Raw genomic sequence first — 27,026 nt, 5'->3', positions numbered from 1 at the left:
ATTAACCGTGTACGCTGAGCCCTGGCTTTGTTCCTGTTTGGATGGAAACGTTGCCTGTGTCCCGAGTGTGCCCTCTGCAGTGACAAGGGGCCAGCACCTTGGCTCGCACTGGGGGCCACACAGTTCCCTGAGATTAATCAGATATGCCGCTCTAGGTTTGTGATCTCTCGTGTCAGCAAGGAGCTCTTGAGGACTGTTGGTGTCTGTGCTACCTCTCCTAAAAGACTGTTTCCCCAGAAACTATACAAAGCTTTCAAACACCTCAGTGCTTCCAGGACACCCCAAGAAAGGACCACAGTTCAGCTTACATGTTCTTTGGGTTTTCTTTGAAATGTTCTTGCAGGAGTCAGGGAAGATAACAGGCCAGCTTGAGCTGGGCAGGATCAGGCAGACTGAGCTGCTTCAGATTCTCAAAGAGGCTTTAGAGAACTGTTTCTTCTGGACAGTCACAGAATCATGACTGTCATGGAGAAACTGAATCCGCCCCCCGTTGGAGACTCTGTCAAGCCTCTGCTCAGAGACGTGGGTTAGGCTTAAACTGGCTGTAGTAGGCAAGAAAGCCTGGCCTTCCCTCCTTCCTGCCATGAATGAATCAGTACCATAAAAGGTGTTTTGTGGAATGAGTTAGTTGCTCACCATATTTCTGATGGTCTTTCAGAATTGGCTTCGCAAGTTTCTGAATGGCCCAGGAATATCCAGTGTCCTGGCTTGAAACGTTTGCTACTGTCCAGCTGGGTCTGGACCTTATATCTTGGTTTGGTTTCTGATGACTTCTGAATTCTCCCAATCCAAACCCAAGCTCAAAAGGATGTGACTTGTGAGTTTTAGTGTCAGTCAGAACAGGCTCTTTGGACGGCAGTTCCTCTTAGCAGCGTTTATTTTATTCTTCAGGTACACAGACAGAGGCCCACAGGGTGAGGATACATCCTGACATATTTGTGATAACACGAGATCGGAAACACCCTAAAATGGTAATGAGAAATCACTTGGTTGGCAAGCTTAATTGTGCTTATTAGGTTTGACACACACTATAGAACTGACATTTATTACTTCTAGAGTATTTATAATGCCTTAGCATGAAAAATGGGACTTTTGCTTAGATGGCCATCTAAGGACTGGATAACAATTACTGCATTTCTATGAAATGGAATACTCTGTGGCTGTTAAGGGACTTCCCTGGTATCTCAGCTGGTAAAGAATCCACCTGCAAAGCAGGAGACCCTGGTTTGATTCCTGGGTTGGGGAGATCTGCTAGAGAAGGGACAAGCTACCCACTGCAGTATTCTTGGGCTTCCAAGAGATTTATTCAAACACAATAAATGTAATGTGCTTGAATCATCACAAAGCCATCCACTGCCACTCCCAACCCCCACCGCCGATCTGTGGGAAAACTGTCTTTCACGGAACTGGTCCCTGGTGTCAAAAAGGTTAGGGACCACTGTGGTAGTAACCTCAAGGCTCACACTCATGGATAAAGGAGAAAATACATGTGTCTCATGTATGCCCTTCCTCTGTCCCTGTGCGCAGAATACTCTGTGGCTGTTAAGGGACTTCCCTGGTATCTCAGCTGGTAAAGAATCCACCTGCAAAGCAGGAGACCCTGGTTCAATTCCTGACTTGGGGAGATCTGCTGGAGAAGGGATAGGCTACCCACTGCAGTATTCTTGGGCTTCCCTGGTGGCTGTTAAGAATGAGAAAAATGTACATATATCATTAGGGAACATGTACAAATGAGTTAGTAACATGTGAAATATGTATGTAGAACTAGTTCACTTTTTTCAAAGCAAACAAGAAAACTGGTAGAATATATATGTGTATGTATATAGCAAATGTTAACCATGTCTGTATGTATATAAAATATTAACCGTGTGCAACTCTGTGTTTCTTTGGAAATATGAGGAATCCTCACTTTTTCTATTATATAAATGTAAATGATGCTTGAATTTAAGAGAAAACCAATACAGATATATTTTGAAATGTGGTTATGGAGGCCACATTCTAGCTTATTGAAGACTGCTTCCTAGTTAAGTGCTTCTTAAAGTTTGCTGGTTTCATATTTGAAAACCAGTGTGATAGGAAAGTACCTTTGTGTTCTATTACGAGTTGATCACTAAAAGGATCTCCTGTAAGCTTAAATTTTAGGTAAGGGCCTGTCTCTGGAAAACCTGCCTCCCAGGTAACAAGCATTAAGCTAAAATACCTTTATTTAGCTCTCAGGAAACATGCTGACCAGGCATACCTGCTAGAGTCGGACACGACTGAGTGGCTTCACGTTCCCTTTTCACTTTCATGCACTGGAGAAGAAAATGACAACCCACTCCAGTGTTCTTGCCTGGAGAATCCCAGGGACGGGGGAGCCTGGTGGGCTGCCGTCTCTGGGGTCGCAGAGTTGGACACGGCTGAAGCGACTTAGCAGCAGCAGCAGCAGCAGCAGGCACACCTGTGAATGACGACAGGGAGGGAGAAATGAACACATCTCTCCTGGAGGCTGATGGGAACCAGGAAGTGTTTGACTTTACCCCTTCCCCTTTTTGTGTGAAAGAACCCAACCTCAGGCAGGATGGTTCTGTGGAATGTGAGGCCACCATCTTCTTGTGTGCTGGCTTTCTGAATGAAGTTGTTAATCCTTGCCCTAACAACTCATTTCTCCACTTATCGGCCTATAGTGTGGGGAGCAGCATGAGCTGCACCAAAATTTGTTAGAGTTCAAGATTTGCTACTCATGGCTAGCCAGCCCTTGTTGGGGAGTTTTCGGGGAAGGCCCTAGCAACTGCCGGGCCACTTAACCTGAGAATCTTGCCTTCAAAATTCCCCGAAGCAGCACCGACTTCCCCAGAACTTGACAACTGGAGCAACAAATCGACATTTAGGAGTTGACAAGCTCCATCCACACAGTAGGGTAAGTTGCTCTGGTGTGTTCAGCCAGAAACTTTTCTCTTCATTTGGGGCTTTTCCTTGGGAATAAGCCAACTTGTTTTATATTTGAGTGGAGTGCCCTGCTGGAAAGCGTAGAATTGTTGGGCTTTTACTAGACACATGACCAGTTCCTTTGCTGCTTTGGATGCTAGCATTGTGTGTGAGGTTTGTGTTTTGTTTGTCTTGAGTTTCTTTCTTTAAAAATGGGGAATATTTTACATATGGTAATATGGATGTTTCAGTGTGCAAGTTCGATGCATGAATCAGGGCACGCAAAGCTGGTGATCTGGGACAACCCAGAGGGATGGGGTAGGGAGGGAGGTGGGGGGGTTCAGGACAGGGGAACACGTGTACACCAGTGGCTGACACGTGTTGAAGTATGGCAGAAACCACCACAATCTTGTAAAGTAATTAGCCTCCAATTAAAATAAATAAATTGATTTTAAAAATAAATACAAAAATATGTAATTGCAAGATTGAAAGAAAAAAAAATGGAGACTGTTTGAATTAACCCTAAAGAAAGTTCTCTGAAGCTTATTTTGGATAAGTCATCTGATTACAGCTATGAACCCTGGGTGAGAGGAAGATGCTGTTTTATTGTACTGATAACAATGTGTGAGCACAGTACCTGTTAGGATCCCTACAAGGGATTTAGGCAGGGTTATCGTGGGACCCTGTGCACCATGTCCTGCTGTCCTTGCTGTGTTAAGTACTTCACTTATGGTCTCCTATGTTGTTGGCGTCAGAGAAGGCGATGGCACCCCACTCCTGTGCTCTTGCTTGGAAAATCTCACGGATGGAGGAGCCTGGTGTGCTGCAGTCCATAGGGTCGCTAAGAGTCAGACACGACTGAGTGACTTCACTTTCACTTTTCACTTTCATGCACTGGAGAAGGAAATGGCAACCCACTCCAGTGTTCTTGCCTGGAGAATCCCAGGGACGGGGGAGCCTGGTGGGCTGCCATCTATGGGGTCGCACAGAGTTGGACACGACTGAAGTGACTTAGCAGCAGCAGCATGTTGTTGGCGTATGTAACATCCCCAAAACCAAACCTGAGGGTTTGTTTAGGATTTTCTGTTTGTCCTTTGGGTTTGTCATTTCATTTTGTTTGGTATAGCCAAATCAGTTTTGTGATATTTGAAACTTTTAATGATGTCAAATGGAGGAAAGGAATAGGAAAAAAAAACAAAAACAAAAACTCTGTCTCCTCTTGTCTAAAAGTGGGACATTCTGAGGAAGAAAAGGTTCCACTTCATTTCTAAAATCACCAAAAGTTACAAATAGAAGTAAAATAAATATTTATAAAAAGTGTTTAGTCATCTAGACCAGTGATCTTGATTTGCCCCATTTGCCAAAACCCAACCTCTTTTGTAACTGATAGGTTTTTATGTTGTTGTACCTGAGTCAGGGCTGAAATTCTGGAGTGGGAACTGTGAGGTCCTGGTGTGTGTGTGTGTATGTTTGTATATGTTATAGATTGTAGAAATGCCAGCATTACTTAGTAAAACAGCTCTATTGAATTCAGTTCAGTTCAGTCGCTCAGTCATGTCTGACTCTTTGCGACCCCATGAATTGCAGCACGCCAAGCCTCCCTGTCCATTACCAACTCCCAAAGTCCCACACAAACCCATGTCCATTGGGTCGGTGATGCCATCCAACCATCTCATCCTCTGTCGTCCCCTTCTCCTTCTGCCCTCAATCTTTCCCAGCATCAGGGTCTTTTCAAATGAGTCAGCTCTTCGCATCAGGTGACCAAAGTATTGGAGTTTCAGCTTCAACATCAGTCCTTCCAATGAACACCCAGGACTGATCTCCTTTAGGATGGACTGGTTGGATCTCCTTGCAGTCCAAGGGACTCTCAAGAGTCTTCTCCAACACCACAGTTCAAAAGCATCAATTCTTCGGCGCTCAGCTTTCTTTATAGTCCAACTCTCACAACCATACATGACCACTGAAAAAATCATAGCCTTGACTAGACGGACCTTTGTTGACAAATTAACATCTCTGCTTTTTAATATGCTGTCTAGGTTAGTCATAACTTACCTTCCAAGCAGTAAGTGTCTTTTAATTTCATGGCTGCAATCACCATCTGCAGTGATTTTGGAGCCCAAAAAAATAAAGTCTGCCACTGTTTCCACTGTTTCCCCATCTATTTCCCATGAAGTGATGGGACCAGATGCCATGATCTTAGCTTTCTGAATGTTGAGCTTTAAGCCAACTTTTTCACTCTCCTCTTTCACTTTCATTAAGAGGCTGTTTAGTTCCTCTTCACTTTCTGCCATAAGGGTGGTGTCATCTGCATATCTGAGGTGGTTAATATTTCTCCCGGCCATCTTGATTCCAGCTTGTGCTTCTTCCAGCCCAGTGTTTCTCATGATGTACTCTGCATTTAAGTTAAATAAGCAGGGTGACAATGTACAGCCTTGACGTACTCCTTTTCCTATTTGGAACCAGTCTGTTGTTCCATGTCCAGTTCTAACTGTTGCTTCCTGACCTGCTTACAGGTTTCTCAAGAGGCAGGTCAGGTGGTCTGATGTTCCTGTCTCTTTCAGAATTTTCCACAGTTTATTGTGATCCACACAGTCAAAGGCTTTGGCATAGTCAGTAAAGCAGAAATAGATGTTTTTCTGGAACTCTCTTGCTTTTTTGATGGTCCAACGGATGCTGGCAATTTGATCTCTGGTTCCTCTGCCTTTTCTAATACCAGCTTGAACATCTGGAAGTTCATGGTTCATGTATTGCTGAAGCCTGGCGTGGAGAATTTTGAGCATTACTTTATTAGCGTGTGAGATGAGTGCAATTGTGTGGTAGTTTGAGCATTCTTTGGCATTGCCTTTCTTTGGGATTGGAATGAGAACTGACTTTTTCTAGTGCTGTGGCCACTGCTGAGTTTTCCAAATTTGCTGGCATATTGAGTGCAGCACTTTCACAGCATCATCTTTCAGGATTTGAAAGAGCTCCACTGGAATTCCATCACCTCCTCTAGCTTTGTTCGTAGTGATGCTTCCTAAGGCCCACTTGACTTCACATTCCAGGCTGTCTGGCTGTAGGTGAGTGATCACACCATCGTGATTATCTGGGTCATGAAGATCTTTTTTGTACAGTTCTTCTGTGTATTCTTGCCACCTCTTCTTAATATCTTCTGCTTCTGTTAGATCCCTACCACTTCTCTCCTTTATTGAGCCCATCTTTGCATGAAATGTTCCCATGGTATCTCTGATTTTCTTGAAGAGATCTCTAGTCTTTTCTGTTCTATTGTTTTCCTCTATTTCTTTTGCATTGATCTCTGAGGAAGGCCTTCTTATCTCTCCTGGCTTTTCTGTGGAACTCTCCATTCAGACAGTATATCTTTCCTTTTCTCCTTTGCTTTTCACTTCTCTTCTTTTCACAGCTATTTGTAAGTCCTCCCCAGACAGCCATTTTGCTTTTTTGCATTTCTTTTCCATGGGGATGGTCTTGATCCCTGTCTTCTGTACAGTGTCATGAACCTCCGTCCATAGTTCATCAGGCACTCTGTCTACCAGATCTAGGCCCTTAAATCTATTTCTCACTTCCAGTGTATAATCATAAGGGATTTGATTTAGGTCATACCTGAATGGTCTAGCGGTTTTCCCTACTTCCTTCAATTTAAGTCTGAATTTAGCAATAAGGAGTTCATGATCTGAGCCACAGTCAGCTCCTGGTCTTGCTTTTGCTGACTTTAGAGCTTCTCCATCTTTGGCTGCAAAGAATATAATCAATCTGATTTTGGTGTTGACCATCTGGTGATGTCCATGTGTAGAGTCTTCTCTTCTGTTGTTGGAAGAGGGTGTTTGCTATGACCAGTGTGTTCTCTTGGCAAGACTCTATTACCCTTTGCCCTGCTTCATTCCGCATTCCAAGGCCAAGTTTGCCTGTTACTCCAGATGTTTCTTGACTTCGTACTTTTGCATTCCAGTCCCCTATAATGAAAAGGACGTCTTTTTTGGGTGTTAGTTCTAAAAGGTCTTGTAGGTCTTCATAGAACCTTTCAGCTTCTTCAGCATTACTGGTCGGGGCATAGACTTGGATTACCATGATATTGAATGGTTTGCCCTGGAAACGAACAGAGATCATTCTGTCGTTTTTGAGATTGCATCCAAGTACTGCATTTCAGACTCTTTTGTTGACCATGATGGCTACTCCATTTCTTCTAAGCGATTCTTCCCACAGTAGTGTAGATACAATGGTCATCTGAGTTAAATTCACCCATTCCAGTCCATCTTAGTTCTCTGATTCCTAGAATGTCGATGTTCTCTCTTGCCTTCTCCTGTTTGACCACTTCCAATTTGCCTTGATTCATGGACCTAACATTCCAGGTTCCTATGCAATATTGCTCTTTACAGCATCAAAGCTTGCTTCTATCATCAGTCCTATCCACAACTGGGTGTTGTTTTTGCTTTGGCTCCATCCCTTCACTTTTTCTGAAGTTATTTCTCCACTGATCTCCATTAACATATTGGGCACGTACCAACCTGGGGAGTTCATCTATTGAATTAGCTTGAAGGAAATTAAGCACTTATATAAATACTCAAATATAAAAGACTCTAGCTAGAATGAATTTTGTGTTCATGTGATCTAGGAAATATTCATTATTAAATTAATATCTGGTATGAAAGTTTGTATAAGCTTGTTGGTTTGATTTATATGGATTTGTGCTTAGGGTCGTCAACATTAAGTATATTACTTTTATTGTACCTAAGTTTATTAGAAATCAAAGAAGACCTGTTCTTGCTACAAAGTTTCTCAGCAAGAAAAATAACAAATGACAAAGCTTTTAAGTAAATAAAATAGAGTTATATGAAGTAAAATTTAGGTAAATTCTATAGGAATAATTGGGCTTCCCAAGCAGTGCCTAGTGGTAAAGAACCTGCCTGCCAATGTAGGAGACGTAAGAGACGTGGGTTTAATCCCTGGGTTGCGAAGATCCTCTGGAGCAGGGCATGGCAACCCACTCCAGTATTCTTGCCTGGAGAATCCTATGGAAGAGGAGCCAGGAAAGCTACAGTCCATGGGGTCATGAAGAGTCGAACACGACTGAGGCGCCTTAGCACGCATAGCACAGCACATAGGAATAATTATATTTGGGGAATGTCTATCTGAAATAGTCTCTCTAGATTTTTATAACTTGAAACTAAGTTAAATGAAGAGAATCATTGACTATGTAGCTCATTTCAAATAGGATAAAATATTAGAACATTAATTGCTGCTGCTGCTGCTAAGTCGCTTCAGTCGTGTCCGACTCTGTGTGACCCCATAGAGGGCAGCCCACCAGGCTCCCTGTCCCTGGGATTCTCCAGGCGAGAACACTGGAGTGGGTTGCCATTTCCTTCTCCAATGCATGAAGGTGAAAAGTGAAAGTGATGTCGCTCGGTTGTGTCCGACTAGTAGCGACCCCATGGACTGCAGCCCGCCAGGCTCCTCCGTCCATGGGATTTTCCAGGCAAGAGCACTGGAGTGGGGGGCCACTGCAGGCATGTCTAAATTTACCAACTTCTGCCTTCTTAGAAGAGGAAGACTAAAGCATAAGTGTGTCAATCAGGAAATGCTGATTTGACAGTTTCAAAATTACTTCTTGGGTTTTCACTGGAGATTAAAGTTTTAAGGTTAAGAATTGTAAGGAGAGTATTTCAGTATGCAAGATGTAGTGTGTGTGTGTCTTTAGCAAAGAAGGTATGAGGCATGAAAATGTATTTTGTTAAAGGGAAAAATGTGATTTTGTTCTAGAGCTTGTTCTGAATGGAAAAAGTGAGGGACAGATTAATATGCATATAGAAAATTGCATAAGGTTTTTGGAGGCAGAACACTGAAAGTTTTTTGTGTGTGATCGGGATTAGCTAAGATTGAATTTAAGAAAGCAGAGTTTAAAGGTAAAGTGGTGCAAAACCTGAATTTGGTTCTCTAAGAGGACAAAGTTTTCTTAAAATATTAAAATGCTTTTGGTAATTGTTTCTTTAAGTGATCTGTATTTGCTACTGAGATCTTTTCTTTTTTTTGAGATCTTTTACCACTGGTTAAAACTTTTGATACTTTTGATAAACTTCCTAAAGATCAAATTCTAAATGAAGTTCATTTGAAGCTAGTTAACTTTGAAGTTTTCCTGGGGGTTGTAACATCTCAAATTATTTGTTTTCTTTTTGTCTCAGAGGAATATTAAACTAATTAGGCTTATTTGGTATGTTAAATTATGTGGGAAGCATTGTCAAATAAGGGGTGATAAAAATTCTTGCAGTGTATCATATGTAAATGAGGTCCACAGCAGTACTTTGAACAATTTTTTTCTCAGAACTCCTTAATAAATAAGCATGGTGATGTTGGAAAAAAAAAAAAAACACCACCACATTTACATCATGTGGTAAAATGATTAACCTACATGTTCTAGAAATTATATGGAGCTCCTAAAATTCTGGTGTGTGCATGAGTGTGTACTAAGTCACCTCAATTGTGTCTGATTCTTTGTGACACCATGAACTGTAGCCTGCCAGACTTCTCTGTCCATGGGTTTCTCTAGGCAAGGATACTGGAGCTGGTGGCCATACCCTCATCCAGGGCATCTTCCCGACCCACGGCTTGAACTCTCATCTCTTACTTTCTCTGCACAGTGACTTTTGAATGACTCTATAGCTATTTTGTGAAGAAGTGGGGAAGAGGGATGAAATCCTTTGTGAGCAAGCATTTGTGCTATTACATCGGGAAATGAAGGAGATGAGAGCGAGGCTATGTTGCTTGAAACCTTAACTCCTCTGGCTGAGCTAGCAGTCCCAGCCATTCTGGCCATTATGCCAATTATATCCAACCCTCTAGCGCCTATCAGGAGAAGGCAATGGCACCCCACTCCAGTACTCTTGCCAGGAAAATCCCATGGACGGAGGAGCCTGGTAGGCTCCAGTCCATGGGGTCGCTACTAGTCGGACACGACTGAGCGACTTCACTTTCACTTTTCACTTTCATGCATTGGAGGAGGAAATGGCAACCCACTCCAGTGTTCTTGCCTGGAGGATCCCAGGGACGGGGGAGCCTGGTGGGCTGCTGTCCATGCGGTCGCACAGAGTCAGACACGACTGAAGTGACTTAGCAGCAGCAGCAGCAGCAACATCTATCATTCCTACACAGCCCCAATTTCTGACACTGGGGCTCACGACTTCCCTTCCTAATAGAGGTCAATTAGAAAATCCCGTGTTAGGTTTTGGGGCACAAGTACTTGGTCTGGTATCATATAAGATCTGACAGGGCACTCAGTTTGGGCCAGAAGCCACTCCCAGGGGAAGACAGTTTCCCTTCCCCATTATCTCATAGGGAAAGTGAAAGTGAAGTTGCTCAGTCATGTCTGACTCTTTGCAACCTCATGGACTGTAGCCTACCAGGCTCCTCTGTCCATGGCATTTTTCAGGCAAGAGTAATTGAGTAGGGTTGCCATTTCCTTCTCCAGGGAATCTTCCCGACCCAGGGATCGAACCCAGGTCTCTGGCGTTGCAGGCAGACGCTTTACTGTCTGAGCCACCAGGGAAGCCTAATCTCATAGGGAACCTAAGTGCAAATGATCAGCCCACTGGGTTTCTCAGTTATTTAATTGGAGAGATTGCAACCTTCCTCAAAAGGGAGGATCTTCCACACCCAAAGCCCACTTGGCAGTACCCTGAGCTGAACCAAATTGGGACCCCAATGAAGGAAGAATGCCCTTATTAGAAAATAAATGCATCTTGGCAAAACTTTATAAAGGAGAACCAAAGCAAAAAGAGTTTCAAACAATTCAGCAAAACAGATGAAGACCTCTCTGAATTTTTAGAAAGGACTTGTCAGGTTTATAGATGTCACACTAATGCAGATCCCAAGGCCCCTGAAAACATTAGAATGGCAAATTTGATGTTTTTGTAGGGGTGGGGGCAACGTACCTCAGATATTGTGAGAAAGTTGCAAAGATTAGATATTTGGAATGAACGCTTTTTAATCTGTAGATGTTGCTTTTAAAGTGTTCAACAAGGAACAACAGAGGAAAAGATGCAAAACAAAGCCACTATTTTTGTCTGTGAGTCACCACCGGGGCCCCTCTAGGGGGCTGTACATGAAAACACAGGAAAACCCTAAAAGAAGAGAGCCTCTTACTGGCAGAAAGAAAGAAACCGTCTGGTGAATGAGAAGGCTTAGGGGCTCCCTTGGACTTGAGGCAGTATGAGGTGGTAAATAACAGTTTAAGCAAGTTTAAAAAAACAATCAGTTTAAAAGGAAAAACTGGGGGCTAAAATGTCCTTTCGGGGCTTTGAAAATTCCCAACTTACTTTGAAGATTCCCAATACACTGCTGGGAATATAGGCCATGAACATGTGTGAGGCCATAGTTCAGTAAAGACCTGAGAAGGCCTGAGGTTCGGCTCTCATCTTTAACCCTGAGGATTTGTGCAAGCAGGATGTGAGAACCAAGGCCAACATGTAAACTGCCTGGCTTAGTGTTGAAGGTGAGGCCCAGCATGCACAGAGTCTTGGCAAAGACAGGAGACCTACTGATTCTAGGTCCTGGAAGAAATCTCTGTCCAGTCATTAGCTGACCACTAAGCTAGCTGAGGAGAAATTTCAGTGGCTACGTGCAACAAAGAACACTGACTGTTAGAATTAGGCAAGAGCACTGGTGTGGCTTGCCATTTCCCTGGTGGCTCAGAGGTTAAAGCGTCTGCCTCCAATGCGGGAGACCCGGGTTCGATCCCTGGGTCGGGAAGATCCCCTGGAGAAGGAAATGGTAACCCACTCCAGTATTCTTGCCTGGAGAATCCTATAGACAGAGGAGCCTGGCGGGCTACAGTCCATGGGGTCGCAAAGAGTCGGACACGACTGAGCGACTTCACTTCACTTTTCCAGCCACGACTTGATGGCCACCACTAAAAGCCAGAAAAAGGTAAGAAGTTCTTCCCTTTGGGCTTCAGGGAAAGCATGGTCCTGCTGACACCTTAGCTTATTGCAGCCCAAACTACAAGACAGTAAAGTTCCATGTGTTTTTTAAAAAATGTTTGTTTAGCTATTTGTCTTTGGCTCTGTTGGGTCTTAGCTGCCGTGGCACATGGGATCTTCGTTAAAGTACGTGTGATCTTCTGTTGTGGCATGCAGGCTTTGCTAGCTGTAGCACGTGGCTCAGTAGTTGTGATCCAGACTTAATCCCCAACCAAAGATCAAACCCATGTCCCCTGCTTTGGAAGGTGGATTCTTAACCACTGGACCACCGGGGAAGTCCCCAAAGTTCTGTGGTTTTAAGCCATCCAGTTTGTGGTACTTTAAGTCAGCCTTGGGGAACTGATACAAATGATGTTGGCACTGTTAAAAAAAAAATCAGTTAACCATAGACGTTTCTGGACTCTCAATTCTATTCCATTGGTCTGTAGCTTTATAAGGCTTTCACCTCCTTGGTTAAATTTATTTCCTTCCAGACATTTTATTCATCTGGATGCTATTGTAAATGAAATTGTTTTCTTAATTTCCTTTACAGATTGCTTTTTGCTGATGCATAGGAAAACTGATATTTGAGTGTTGGTCTTGTGCCCTGTAACTTTGCTTAGTTTATTAGTTCCAGTAGAGTGTGTGTGTGTGTGCGCGCGTGTGTGTGTGTGTGTGTGTGTGTGTTCTATGGGATTTTCTATATATAGAATCGTGTCATCTGTAAAGTTTCTCTTGTTTTCCAATTCAGATGGCTTTTTTTTTTTTTTTTTTTGCCTAATTGCTCTGGCTGGGACTTCCAGTATCATGTAGAATAACAGGGTGAAGGCAAGGACATTGTTCTTCAGGGAAAGCTTTCTATTTTTCACCGATGAGTATAATATTAGCTGTAGGTTTTTCACAAACGTTGTTTATGTTTAGAAATGGCCTTGAATTTTGTCAAGTACTTTTTCCACAGCAATTGAGATTATGTGTCCCCTCTCCACTTTGTTCAGTTAATGGGGTTTATTAGATTGATTTCTTCATTTTCATACAGTGAAAACTTTTATATTTAGAATTAGCCAGTTGGACTCATTTTAGACGATCCCAGTTTTGTTTGCAATATCTAAAGTATTGTAGTTAGGAGCCAGTTAAACACATGCCTTCCTCAGGTCTGATCAGGGTGCTGACCTTAGCCATGTCAACATCATAGTGCTTTTTCACTGCATGTTTAATCTAGTGCTGTTGGCCTTGCCATCCGCAATGAATACCAGTGTGTTGTCTGTTTCCATCGGGGCTGACTCAGCGGGGAGGGGGAGCTTGATGATGGCATAGCGGTCAAACCTGTTTCTGTTCCGGGTGCTCTTCTAAGGATATTCGGCTGCCTCTTGAGTCAGTGTTTTGGGCTGTCAGAACATGTGCGATGTCCAGGTCTCCTTTTTTTGTGGCTGTGGATGCCTTTGAACACTGCTTTGTTGGCTTTCCAAAGCCTTTACTGTAGCTTTGGCTTTGAGAGGGCAGCAGCTTCGGTGGAGACCCTTTGGCGCCATCTTCATTCATAAAAAAGGTTTCAGATTGATTCCTTATGTTGATCCATCCTTGCATTCCTGGGATAAATCCTACATGATCATGACGTATGTATGATGTATATGCTGCTGCTAAGTCGCTTCAGTCGTGTCCGACTCTGTGCAACCCCATAGACGGCAGCCCACCAGGCCCCCCAATCCCTGGGATTCTCCAGGCAAGAATACTGGAGTGGGTTGCCATTTCCTTCTCCAATCCATGAAGGTGAAAAGTGAAAGTGAAGTCGCTCAGTCGTGTCTGACTCCTAGCAACCCCATGGACTGCAGCCCACCAGGCTTCTCCGTCCATGGGATTTTCCAGGCAAGAGTACTGGAGTGGGGTGCCATTGCCTTCTCCATGATGTATATACTTATGTGCCATTGGATATGGTTTCTGAATACTTTTGTGTCTTTGTTACTAAGGGGTATTTTTTAAAATTGAGGAATAATTAACTTATAGTGCCGTGTTAGTTCCTGGTATACAGCAAAGTGGTTCAGTTACACATATGCCTTTTCATTATGGTTTATTATAGGATAATGAATATAGGTCCGTGTTATACAGTAGGGCCTTGTTTATCCATCCTATATGCTCAATCACACATGGTAATCCAAAACTCCCGGTCCTTCCCTCCCCTACTTCCCTCTCCCTTGGCAACCACAGGTCTGCTCTCTGAGTCTTGTCTGGCAGGTCTGTGCGTTTGACATGTTTTAGATTCCACGTCTGAGTGATGTGATCTGGTTCTTGTCTCCTGATTTACTCCGCTTGCTGTGGTGATTGCAAGGTTCCTCCCTGTTGCTGCAGGCTGTGGTATTTCATTCTTCTGTGTGGCTGAGTGATGTTCCATTGTGTGCACCGCAGCTTCTTTATCCATTTATCTGTCAGTGCACATTGAGCTTGTCTCCATGTCCTGGCTATTCTGTTATGCTGCTCTGAACATAGGGATCCAGGTATCATTTTGGACTAGAAATTTGTCTGGAGACATGCCCGAGAGACAGATTTCTGGACCATATGGCACCTCTAGTTTTTTTTTAGTAACTTCCACACTGTTTTCTATAATGTCTATAGCAATTTATAATCCCATTAACAGGGTAAGATGGTTTCCTTTTCCCAACATACTCTCCGACATTTATTATTTGTAGACTTTTTTAAATGATGGCAGTTCTGACTCGTATTACAGGATATTGAATATCATTTATATATATATATCTATCTCATATACTGTTTGGTTGCCACGCTGTGTCTGACTTTTTTGCACCCCATGGACTGTAGCCCACCAGGTTTCTCTGTCCATGGGATTTTCCTGGTGATAAGACTAGAGAGGGTTTTCATTTCCTTCTGCAGGGGATCTTCCTGACCCAGGGACTGAACCTGTCTCCTGCATGGCAGCTGATTTTCACTGCACGGCGCTGAGCCACCTGGGAAGCGCAGGTACACACACACACACGGGATATTGGTGTGTCATCTTCTTGCCTTTGCCTGGCTTTGGTGTAAGGATAATACTAACCTCATAGGTGTTCGGGCCTCCCTGGTGGCTCAGCGGTAAACAGTCTGCCTGCAATGCCGGAGACGCAGCATGACTATATAAATGCTCCCAATATGTCAGCCCAAGACCACACCAAGATTTATCACCCCACTCTCACATGGCCTGAACGCTACTCACCTACCTGGTACTGTTCCAAAGAGTCTGGAGCTTGTTTTCACATCTTTCCCCGCCGCCCCATCCCTATTTTGATGTTCCATTTAGAATGCAAATAGACATTGGGAAGGGCCTGCCATGACCACAGGGCCATGGGCTTATTTACTCCTTGCCCAGATGCTCAGAACCATGGAGAGACAGACTCAGTACAAAACAGACACTAAGTTCAGCTGACAGTTATGTTCCAGATTTGCCAGCTATATAAGCTGGTGGACTCAGGTCTGGAATCCAGTTGTTGATTACGGATACTACGATTACTATCAATCATATGAATACTATGATTATTAGTATTCTGTCTTGTTATATCCTTTGACTAAATTATTAGAAACAAAACCATAATCAACAAAACCTCCCTTTGTTAAAAACTACTTATATATAAAAAAAGGTATATAAATTATGTTGGTACATCAGTTTTAAGCCCTAGAACCTCTTCCCTGAGAACAGCCACTGATAATGTTTCATAGAATAAAACACAAAAGAATCCAAGAATCAAATTTGGGCTGCTCAATATAATCCAAAGATACGTTATGTATGTGTTTGTTTCAAAAATTTCAGAAACCCAATTATAGTTTTATCATGTACTGAAAGAGGCAAACATATCAAATACAAAAACACAGAAATGAAACATAAGCTTTGGAAAAGGTAGTCTTTTTAATAACTGTTTTATCACCAGGTTAAGTCATGCAGTTACAAAGTAGTTAGAAATTTCTAAAAGGATATTATTGTTAAAAAAAAAAAAAAGAAAAGCTCATTCTTACATAAATACTCTCTAGTATTTCATTGGGGCACTACTGTTCAAAGGCCCTGGCCAAACAACTCCCAACAAAACAGAACCCCGAGTTGCTTCCAGCCCACTAGGGACGAAGCTGTGCACAAAGATGAGGCCTCTAAACGAGGACACCAAGTCAGGGCGAGTTGGGGCCATTGGCAATGCTGCCAGCCAGACTCCGAAGAGGGAGCCCACGTGGTTTTTTCTGGGATACTCTACTTGAATTATCGTTCAATTAGTCAATGCAACAGATCTTCAAAAGAGAACAATTGATTAACATGATAAGGAGGTCACTACATTCTTTGGACTATATATCATAATTGTGGTTAGCAAATTCCGACAGCCTTAACAAAAATAGCCTCCATCATTTGCAGGTATGAAGATAACTTAATTCTCTACTGGGCTTTTTATTTTTGCTGGATGACAGTATGCAATTGACAAGCTATAAATGATACTGTTTTATGTTATAAAAATACTAGCTTTTTTCATTTATTACGTTTATAGGCATTCACTGCTTGAGTCAAGGTTAGGCTTGTTAAATGATTAAAGGCAATTTTCTTACAGCAGCATGTACTTTTTCTAAAAGAATAAAATACATAAAGAGAGACAGTTTTGTTTTTTTTTGTTGTTGTTTGTAACCTATAAAATCGAGTTATTTTGCTGATGTAAAATACCAGTAACTCACTTGAGAACCATGCTGCCTCCTGAAAATGCCATATACCTGCTTCTTACATGTGTCAAAGCACCTGACAGACGTGTTCAGAGCTGAAGCGGCGAGTGACTGACTGGTCTTGGCCGAGAGGGGCTTTCCTAGGGCCACAGCTGACCGTGCTGGAAGCAGCCATGGAGGGAGGCAGCACAGGCAGACGGAGAACCCTTAGTTAAAGGCAAAATGCCCAAACGACTCTCTGGAGTAGCTGATTTCTACGATCACCTATTAGCTTATATATGATCCCCTAACCTTAATTTCTTTTTCTTAAAGGGCTGATTTGGATTGACTTGCTGCGAATGGTGTCCGTTATCTATTATGTCATGAGAGAGAGATTTCTGTGGTTACATGTAAACTTGTGATAGGTCTGCAGATGAAGAGGTGAAAGGGCAGTGAGGATGTCAGCCACAGCCTGGTCTATGTGAAGGTCACACCAGCTTCATTGTACACCTTGAAGACTTTCTCGATGGCGTTGACGTAGGCGGCCGTTCTCAGGTCCAGTCCCAGGTTATACTTCATGGCTGTGCGCATGATTTGCTGAGATGAAGGAGAAAACGCAGTGATTATCACCCCGACTCAAGCAGCCAATCCGTGAACACACAAGGTGGATGTGAGCCTGGTACAGCTTGCCCGGGTGCCACTTTAGGGCTGGATTTGTATAGCCAAAGAGAAACTGCATAGGCGGTAGAACAACTTCTAGTTGGGAAGGATTAAGTCTCTGGAATTGATACAAACTATTGTTTAGGCAACAAGAAGGTGCTACTCTACTCTTCAAGATTTAAGATGTGAGCTATCTCTAGGCCCCTTAGACATCTAGTAATCTGAAGCAAGTATGATATACACTAATAATGTAAATGAACTAAGGATGGGGTGATGGAAATGTTCTGGAGTTAGTGGTGATGGCTACACAGCTTTGTGAATAAACTTAAAGGCTGTTTTGTTATATATTTTAAAAGGGTGAATTTACGGTATGCTAGTTATCTCAAAAAATTAACGGCAAACACCATGATCAATATCTGCTCTGCTATTTCAACTTAATGCCAAGTGGATAGAATCTGAACTTGAGAAGAAATTAACACTCTCCGACATAAATCACAGCAGGATCCTCTATGACCCACCTCCCAGAATTCTGGAAATAAAAGCAAAAATAAACAAATGGGACCTAATTAAAATTAAAAGCTTCTGCACAACAAAGGAAACTATAAGCAAGGTGAAAAGACAGCCTTCAGAATGGGAGAAAATAATAGCAAATGAAGCAACTGACAAAGAATCTCAAAAATATACAAGCAACTCCTGCAGCTCAATTCCAGAAAAATAAATGACCCAATCATAAAATGCGCCAAAGAACTAAACAAACATTTCTCCAAAGAAGCCATACAGGTGGCTCACAAACACATGAAAAGATGCTCAACATCACTCATTATCAGAGGAATGCAAATCAAAACCACAATGAGGTACCATTTCACGCCAGTCAGAATGGCTGCGATCCAAAAGTCTGCAAGCAATAAATGCTGGAGAGGGTGTGGAGAAAAGGGAACCCTCCTACACTGTTGGTGGGAATGCAAACTAGTACAGCCACTATGGAGATCAGTGTGGAGATTCCTTAAAAAACTGGAAATAGAACTGCCTTATGACCCAGCAATCCCACTGCTGGGCATACACACCAAGGGATCCAGAATTGAAAGAGACACATGTACCCCAGTGTTCATCGCAGCACTGTTTATAATAGCCAGGACATGGAAGCAACCTAGATGTCCATCAGCAGACAAATGGATAAGAAAGCTGTGGTACATATACACAATGGAATATTACTCAGCCATTAAAAAGAAAACATTTGAATCAGTTCTAATGAGGTGGATGAAACTGGAGCCTGTTATACAGAGTGAAGTAAGCCAGAAAGAAAAACACCAATACAGTATACTAACGCACATATATGGAATTTAGAAAGATGGTAATGATAACCCTGTATGCAAGACAGCAAAAGAGACACAGATGTGTAGAACAGTCTTTTGGACTCTGCGGGAGAGGGCGAGGGTGGGATGATTTGGGAGAATGGCATTGAAACATGTATAATATCATATGTGAAATGGATTGCCAGTCCAGGTTCGATGCAGGATACAGGATGCTTGGGGCTGGTGTACTCAGATGACCTAGAGGGATGGTGTGGGGAGGGAGGTGGGAGGGGAGTTCAGGATGGGGAACACGTGTACACCCGTGGTGGATTCATGCTAATGTATGGCAAAACCAATACAATATTGTAAAGTAATTAGCCTCCAATTAAAATAAATATATATTAAAAAATAATAAAAAAAGAAAGAAAACTGGACTACAAACTGTGCTTGAAAGGCTTTGCAATAATGATCAAGTTGTCAAGAAAACTTTCATATAGACCAAATTCTATGCAGTAAGGTAGCTTCCTATAGCTGTGACAGAGTAATGTGCACTGAGCTGCAATCCAGTTTGGCTGACTAAGCTAAACATCACTCCTCCTAACTTGGCATTATTTATTTCAAAGTCTGGAAATCGTATTGAGGACCCTAGAAACAACGCTCATCATTTAAGAATGAAAAAGCACACGTTCTGGAACATTTAAACAGACTGATATTTCCTGTCACTGCTCACACAGTCGGGCAGCTGAGGTGCCGCAGCTGAGCTGCACTTCATGCAGCCAGCAGAAACACCAACGGCATCTGTATACGTACCCTGGCAGAGCGCTCCATGGTGTAAGCTAAACCAGAGTGCACGATGTCTTTCTCAGAGGCACCCTGTTAGGAAAAAGAAGAGTTTAACCAAAACCATACAAAGACATGCTTCACCTGTCAGAGCGCAAAGGATTCTTAAGTCAATATACAGCGAGATAGAATTGTTTTCTTTCAGGCAAGATATACTTAATTTAAAACATTTGTATAACATTTGTATCAATTAAGAAACATGGGTTAAACCTTATTCCAAACTTGTTCTACCAAAGTAGGAAACACTTACTTTACAAGTGGAATACTGCTATGCCTTTCACTCACGCACTCATTCATTCAAATATTGTATATATACTATGTGCTAGGAACTCTTCTAGGTATTGGGGACACAGCAGAAAACAAAACAATGAAACTTCTCTCTTCTCATAGTTTAGATTCTAGCAGAGGAAACGGCATACACACTTAAAAACCAGGCCGCTAAGATCACCAGAATTTTGAATTCAGACTGAGAATGGCTCAGGGCCTGAGGGCTTCCACTGTTAACAGGGCAGAGTGATGGCAGGCCTCAGCAGAAGGGCCGGCGAGTGAAGCAGGGAGAAATCCAGGAGGATGCAGCGCCCTGGGAGCTTAGACGCATTTCCACGGAGGGTGATCACCTGTGAGCAGCGAAGTAGCTGAGAACTGGACAACGACAACGTGGCAAATGACAGCTTGGCAATGCTGCCAAAGCGGTTACCTGGACAAGAAGAGCTTTGGTGGCGTGCTGGGCAGAATAGGAGGTATGGATACAGAACTGAGAACAGAGCACGTGCGCCTCTTACGGAGGTATGCTGATTAGCAGCGGCCCCTACTTTTGGCACCGGGGACGGATTTTGGGGAAGACAATCTTCCCATGGACTGGGGAGGAAGGACAGTTCTGGGGTGACTCAAGCACATTTACTGTGCACTTTATTTCTATTATCACACTGTGGTATATAATGAAGTATACAGCTCACCATCATTTCCCACTCGCTGACAGCGTTCTGATATGAGCTGCAAGCAACTGATTTATTGCGGTCTCTGTGCAGGCAGATCTGTTGATGACCTGTATCTGCGGCTGCTCCACAGTGCTAGCGCCACTGCTTCAGCTCCGCCTCACATCATCAGGCACTAAATGCTGTGGGGCATGTGCAAGTCACAGTAGGGCTTGCGAGGCGGAGCTCAGGTGGTACTGCCAGCAATGGGCAGTGGCTGTAACTACAGATGAGGCTTCACTTATTTGCCTGCTGCTCACCTCCCGCTGTGCAGCTGGTTCCTAAAAGGCCACGGATGGTACCCAGGGGCTGGAGGCCCTTGCTATACAGGAAATAAAAATGACAAGACCTGGAAGGGCAAGTGTGATTGAAAGATCTATATTTTCTTAAGAAAGCATTTGTTACATTGATAGCAAAGACTGAAGAGGGAAAACTGATGGTGCAAAAGAGACAAAGGTTTGCTGGAAGTTGAAAGCAGGTCATCTAGTTGCCCAGAACAAGGTGTGGGCTGAGATGGAAGCACAAAGCGTTGCTCTGTAACAGCAACAGGGCACAGACACCAGAAGCTGTGTAGAGGTGCACGTTCCCTGATGCTTCAATCTTCTGTGAACAGATTCCAGGACATGAACTGGAGTGCAGGGAAGGGGAAAAGGAGAAAATATGATACAATCACCAGGAAAGTGAGAAGATGAGTGGAACAGGGAAAGTAACTCAATTGCTGGGGAACTGAGAGCCTACTTGAAGTTAGAGTTTGAAGAGTCACTGGGGCTTCCTGCTACAGGGAAGGAACGGAGGAGGCAGAGCACGGAATTTCATCAGGTTCTGATGAAATTCACAAGGGGGTGTGATGAAGCAAAACAAGACCAGGGAGTGCCTGCAATGATGGTGAATGGAATTTAAGTGAAGATAGGGGTAATGAGGGACAGCGAAAAGATGATCAGGTCAATGATACAGGTCCTGGCAGGGCCAGATCATGGCTGGGGAGGGGGAGCCTAGAGGAAAGGAGCTGGGGGCAAAAACTTGTTTTTCAGCTAAAACTTATTACAAAACTCCTGTAATAAATAAGTCAATAAGAGGTGAGAAACAGCCTTAAAGTTGAAAATTGGAAGCACTGAAAGCATCTGAAAGTTGCAAGGCCGATACACTGGCTGCTACGTGGCAGGCCATGTGCTGAGACATGGGGCGAGCTGCTGCAGCGGCGGGAGCTGGGAACGCACGTGACTCCCCTGGGATGGAAGGACAGGTGACATGCTGGCACACAGAGGGAACTTCCAGGGAACAGAGATGTGATGATACTTGAGCAGGGCGTGGGTCTGGGTATTCCAGAAGGAGGGACCAAAACTAAGGGATACACAGTTGTGGAGAAGAGGAAGGTTCTTTGAAGAGAACAGTTAGTATCCAGAGTGGAAAAAAACATTGTCTCGTTCAAAACAAAGCCCTTAACATTTCCCCATGTGGTAACAGTCTTAAATTATTTTCTATGATGGACTATTTCATAAGATATATAATTTAGCCATTTTCTGGCCCTCCCCCACCACCAGAATGTTAAATCAAACCTAATTTTGAAAATGACTACACACACAGTTCAGTGACATCATGCACAGAATCATTCCTCTCCTGTTTTTATAACTGTTTCTGTAGGATTAATTCCCAGAAGGGATGTTATTATAGTGTCAAAGAGCAGGAACACTTTAATAACATTTTTGCACTGTCATCAGAATAAAGGTACAACTGCTTCACCACAGACATGGTGAGTATAAGATCCATTGTTTATGCTAGTTTAATACATTAAAGGATCCTTACTTTAATTTGTATTTCTTTAACAATGAGGTTAAACATTTCTTCTAAGCCTATTTCCTGTGATTTTTTTCCATGATGTCTGCCATTTACTGGTAAAGAGATTCTCTTTATGATGTGTATCAATATATTCTATTGAGAACTAAGTAACATAAAACATCTGTTCTCATCTGTTTTCTTAATGTGTCCATGTTACAATTTCCATCTTTATATAAGTTAATCTAATATTTACTTTTCAGTTCTATTTCTCTAAAGCTTGAGAGTCAGAGTACACAATAATTCTTCACAATCGTGTTAGAATCACTCGTTGAGTCATCTATATTGTGAAAGTATCAAAAGCAGTAGAACCATGAATTATTTCACACTAAGATACTCCATTTTTAGAACATAATAAAAAGGGAAGTCATGTAATTGTCATGTTGATCACCACCCCTCAAGCCCATTTAACCTGCCTGGCCTCATCTAAAGAAGAGAGCAGGCCGTGTATGGAAAATACTGTCACGAGCACACTCACCGATATCCTGTCTTGGAACTCTGCTGTGGGTACAATGGGAATAGTTCCACCATGTTTTCCAAATTTCCTTTCCAAACTCTCTTGAACAGACACTATAAAAAGCCGAGAAATGAAGATAAAATTTTGCTAGTAGGAGAAAACAAATGAAATACAACCAAAAGTAATCCCAAACTATATTCACAATCCTAAACTGAGTAGTTTTAGAAACCTTCAACGCTAATGACATAAAAGGGCTACTCATTTAAAACTGAGCTAAAAAGAATAAAGCACTTTGCCAAATTCCTATGTAAGTGTGAATTTAGGTCACCGATCTGTTTCCATAACACCCATTACCAGGGTTTTCCTTGGCTCTTTTAAAAAGAAAAAGGAACAGAAATTGATGGAAAACTTCACCCAGATTCTCAGTGGGCTCAGTAAAGCTCAGCTGGAGGTCTTGGTCTTATTTTAGCTTGAGGAAAATACTAGTGTTAACTCTGAAGCCTACTCTAGTCAAAGACAAACAGCATTCTTATCAGAAGATGCAAAAAAATTCTTGACACTAGATAGGTCTTTACCAAGAGCAACCTGAGAAAGAAATGGATGAATATCAACAGGGTTTAAAATGATACTCTTTATATACTACTAACTTACAGATTATGTTCTGGGAACACTTGCAGAATAAACACTGGAATATAAACACATTCTAGAGAGTTCATATATTGAATACCTCTAAAGGAATTGTATAGTTTTGGTCTAAGACTCATGAGACAGAATGGTTTCCTATTCTGAGATTAAACAAGAAGGGAGGGAGGAAGGTTCCAGAGGGAGGGGACTTACATATACCTATGGCTGATTCATGTTGATGTATGGCAGAGACCAACACAATATTGTAAAGCAATTATCCTCCAGTTAAAAAATTTTTTTTAAAAACTAAAAGAAAAAAACATCTAATTATGTAACTATTACTCACTTAATACCACTGTATCATTATTGGTCAACAGAAAAATAACAGAATTCTATATCACCGAAACTACCACTTAATAGAAAAACCTGTAATTACTTTTTAAAACCCAGATGCATATCAGAATTATCTTGGAATTTTTTTTGGGGGGAAAAAAAAAAAAGAAATTAGTCCTTTTATTAAACACAAGCTTTCCCCAACCTTTTAGATGGTCCAAAAGGTTACTCTTAGAGAATACAATAATCAGAACTCACTAAGCAAGTGGTAGTTAGAATCCCTTTCATATTTGAAGGTCAAGCGACCGTAGCTGACGTGATTCAGATTCTTCAGCCACTCAAAGTAGGACACTGTCACTCCCCCAGCATTCAAGTAGAGGTCCTAGAGACAAAGAAACGAGATGACGGCTTTAGTAAAAGCTTACCGTGAACATAAGAGCTCGGTGTGAAAGCAGATTAAATTTCAGACTTCCCATATGTATCTTAGACAGGGGCAGAAATTTTGTCCTTAAGAAATTCACTTTAACTGAAATTTTTAAAGTGCCTGCAGCAAAAGGAATTCTTCAAAATGCATCGCAAGTCAACACGAACTTCTAATGGCTTTTTGCTACAGACCCCATGCTTAACCACTGGAAAACTTAAGCACATGTTACTCGCATTGGCTTTCTGAGTGGAAGGAGCGAGGGGCACTTGCCAGCTACAGCAGAATTCCTAGCACGTGTAACACTCACACAGCTGGGTTTAAGAAGTCTAAACACATACTTAAGAAAGAGCCTCAAGTTGAAAGAAAATGTTCAGGTCCAAGTGAACTATCTTTTTTTTTGGACAGGCTTATTATATTAGCCACACTTCCACTTTATTTTCTTGAAAGCAAAATAAAGATGAAAAATTCACTAAGGCTTGGGAAGCTAATAATCCTCTCCCCACAATTCCTTGCAAAAAAACCAGTATGACTCTGAGTACATATAAAACCTGGCAAACATAGTTTACTTACTGGGATAACCATGATGTTCCTCTCTAGGAAAATCTTATCAGCTTCTGGAGTTGTTGGTCCGTTGGCACCTTCAGCAATGATCTGCAAGAAAGTTAGAAACATAGAGAAATGCTGACAACACTGTGAAATCCCCTCCAGCTGAGCCTCAGAGATATGTGTGCACGGGAGAAGGCTGTGAGAGAGACAAAAAACTCCCCTTTAAACTGCATGCTGGGGAACTATATGTGCATTACACCCCAGTAAAGCTACTTTTTTAAAGAACAAGCCCGTTGGAGCCTTTCTGCGACCTTCAGTCCCATCAGTAAGGCTGGGCCCGCCAGCATGTCACCTTGGCTTTCACTCTGGGTGCATTGGACCTGGTCAGCTGCTTCTCGCTGGCGGCAGGGATCAGTATGTCACAGTCGACCTCCAAGATGCTCCCTTCATAGATCTTTGCTTTGGGGAAGCCCAGGATTGTTCCATGTTGCTATAATTGATTAAAAATCAGAATTAATGGCTGCAACAGAGTTTAAATGTTTATGTTCAGTGCCTATAATAGGAAGTCTCATAAGCAAACAAAGTGAAAAGACAACACACAGAAGGGAGAAAATATTTGCAAATGAAGAGACCAACAAGGGATTAATCTCCAAAATATACTCATGCAGCTCATTAAAAAAACAAACAAAAGAATGAATGGAAGACCTAAATAGATATTTCTCCAAAGAAGACATACAGATGGCCAAGAGGCACATGAAAAGATGCTCAGCATCACTAGTTATTAGAAAAATGCAAATCAAAACTACAGTGAAGGGCTTCCCTGGTGGTTCAGTGGATAAGAATTCACCATGCAATGCAGGGGACACCAGTTTGATCCCCGATCCGGGAACAATCCCCATGCCTTGGGGCAACTAAGTCTGTGCACTTCAACTACTCAGCCTGCGCCCCAGAGCCCAGGAGTGGCAACGGCCGAGGCTCTTGTGCCCTACAGCCTGTGCTGCAACAAGAGAAACTACTGCAATGAGGAGCCCCCGCATGGCAACTAGGGAGTAGCCTCCTCTCACTGCAACTAAAGCACAGCAATGAAAATGCAGCACAGCCCATAAATAAATAAAATATTAAAAACAAAACAGCTGTACAATGAGGCACCACCTTACCCTGGTCAGAATGGCCATCAACAAGAAATCTACAAACAATAAATGCTGGAGAGGTTGTGGAGAAAAGGGAACCCACCTATACTGTTGGTGGGAATGTAAATGGGCATAGCCAATAGGAAGCACAGTATGGAGGTGGCTACAAATAGAGCTACAGTATGATTCAGCAATCCCACTCCTGGGCATATATCTGGAGAAAACTATAATTCAAAAAGATATATGTAAGTAGCCAGGGCATAGAAGCCACATAAATGTCCACTGACAGAGGAACGGACAGAGAAGAGACGGTACATATACACAGTGGGGTATCACTCAGCCAGAAAAAAAGCACGAAGCAATGCCGCTGGCAGTGACGCAAAAGGGCCTAGAGACTGTCCTCCTGAGTGAGGAACGTCAGACAGAGAAAGACAAACGCGTGACATTGCTTGTATGTGCAATCTAAACAGGGGCATAACGAACCTGTCTATAGAACACAGACAGAGCCACAGGTGCAGAAAGTCAACTTATGGTTACCCAGGGGGAAAGCGGGGGAGGGATAAATCGAGAGCTTGGGACTGACAGACTGCTACATATAAAAACAGATAACCAGTAAGAACCTACTGTATGGCCCAGGGAACTCCACTCAGTACCCTGTAAATGACCTACCTGGGCTAGAACCCAAAAAGTGGATATATGTATAACTGATTCACTTCACTGTACAGTAGAAACTAATGCAACATTGTAAATCAGCTAAACCCCAATAAAAATTAATCTAAAAAGAGCAATGGAAACAGATTTCAATAATGCTTATTTCAACTTTATAACACCCAGGTGGTCAAACTCCTCAGATATTAGAATAACATACCAATTTGAAGTCTTCCAGTTCCTTTGGGTCAATACCATCTGGATTCCATATGCTGCCATCAGACTCACCAACAGCAACACATTTAGCACCAAAACGATGTAAATATCTCATAGAGTGCAGGCCCACATTACCAAATCCCTGTGAACAACAGTTGTACATGAAACAAAAATCAAAGTCCCAGCACAGATGGTTAAGTCATATTCTGACCAATACGCATTCTATTAGTTTAGAAGTAATCCTCAAAATTCTTTTGACAAAAGAATCCATGTCTCTCTTCAATAATAAATTTCTGTGTTTTGGAATTCAGAACTCAACCCTTTGTAATTTGTGCTAGTGAGTCCTGAAGACATTGAGTTATGAGCAGCTTGCTGACTTATAAAGAAATGGCAACTACCTAGGACCTCAGGCCCTGATGGCCAGATGTCCTATGGTCATGAAAAGATAAGTCACTAACTGGGAGGAATATGAGTCTTATTTTAAAGTAGCATTCAACTTAATTTCGATTCTTCTAAGCAAACTAATCAAACATCAATCAAA

The 27,026-nt window shown here is 42.4% G+C and overlaps 1 protein-coding gene across 1 annotated transcript in view; it reads right to left on the bottom strand.

Moving 5' to 3' along the window:
* Window positions 1–15,722: 15,722 nt before the first annotated feature.
* The window catches only part of GLUD1 (glutamate dehydrogenase 1), a 39,062-nt gene continuing 27,758 nt past the window's right edge, over window positions 15,723–27,026 (bottom strand). Inside the window, exons 7-13 of the mRNA XM_052639515.1 lie at window positions 26,490–26,627; window positions 24,844–24,981; window positions 24,516–24,596; window positions 23,780–23,903; window positions 22,586–22,677; window positions 19,271–19,333; window positions 15,723–17,105 (exon numbers count right to left, since the gene is read on the bottom strand). Coding sequence (XP_052495475.1) covers window positions 16,986–17,105; window positions 19,271–19,333; window positions 22,586–22,677; window positions 23,780–23,903; window positions 24,516–24,596; window positions 24,844–24,981; window positions 26,490–26,627 — 756 coding nt within the window. The 3' untranslated portion in view covers window positions 15,723–16,985. The remainder of the gene's footprint in view (window positions 17,106–19,270; window positions 19,334–22,585; window positions 22,678–23,779; window positions 23,904–24,515; window positions 24,597–24,843; window positions 24,982–26,489; window positions 26,628–27,026) is intronic.

This window comes from Budorcas taxicolor, chromosome 5 (assembly GCF_023091745.1).
Source record: "Budorcas taxicolor isolate Tak-1 chromosome 5, Takin1.1, whole genome shotgun sequence".
NCBI classification, from domain to species: Eukaryota; Metazoa; Chordata; class Mammalia; order Artiodactyla; family Bovidae; genus Budorcas; species Budorcas taxicolor.
Note: the sequence above shows the minus strand (reverse complement) of the source record. Positions and strands in the feature narration are given on the sequence as shown.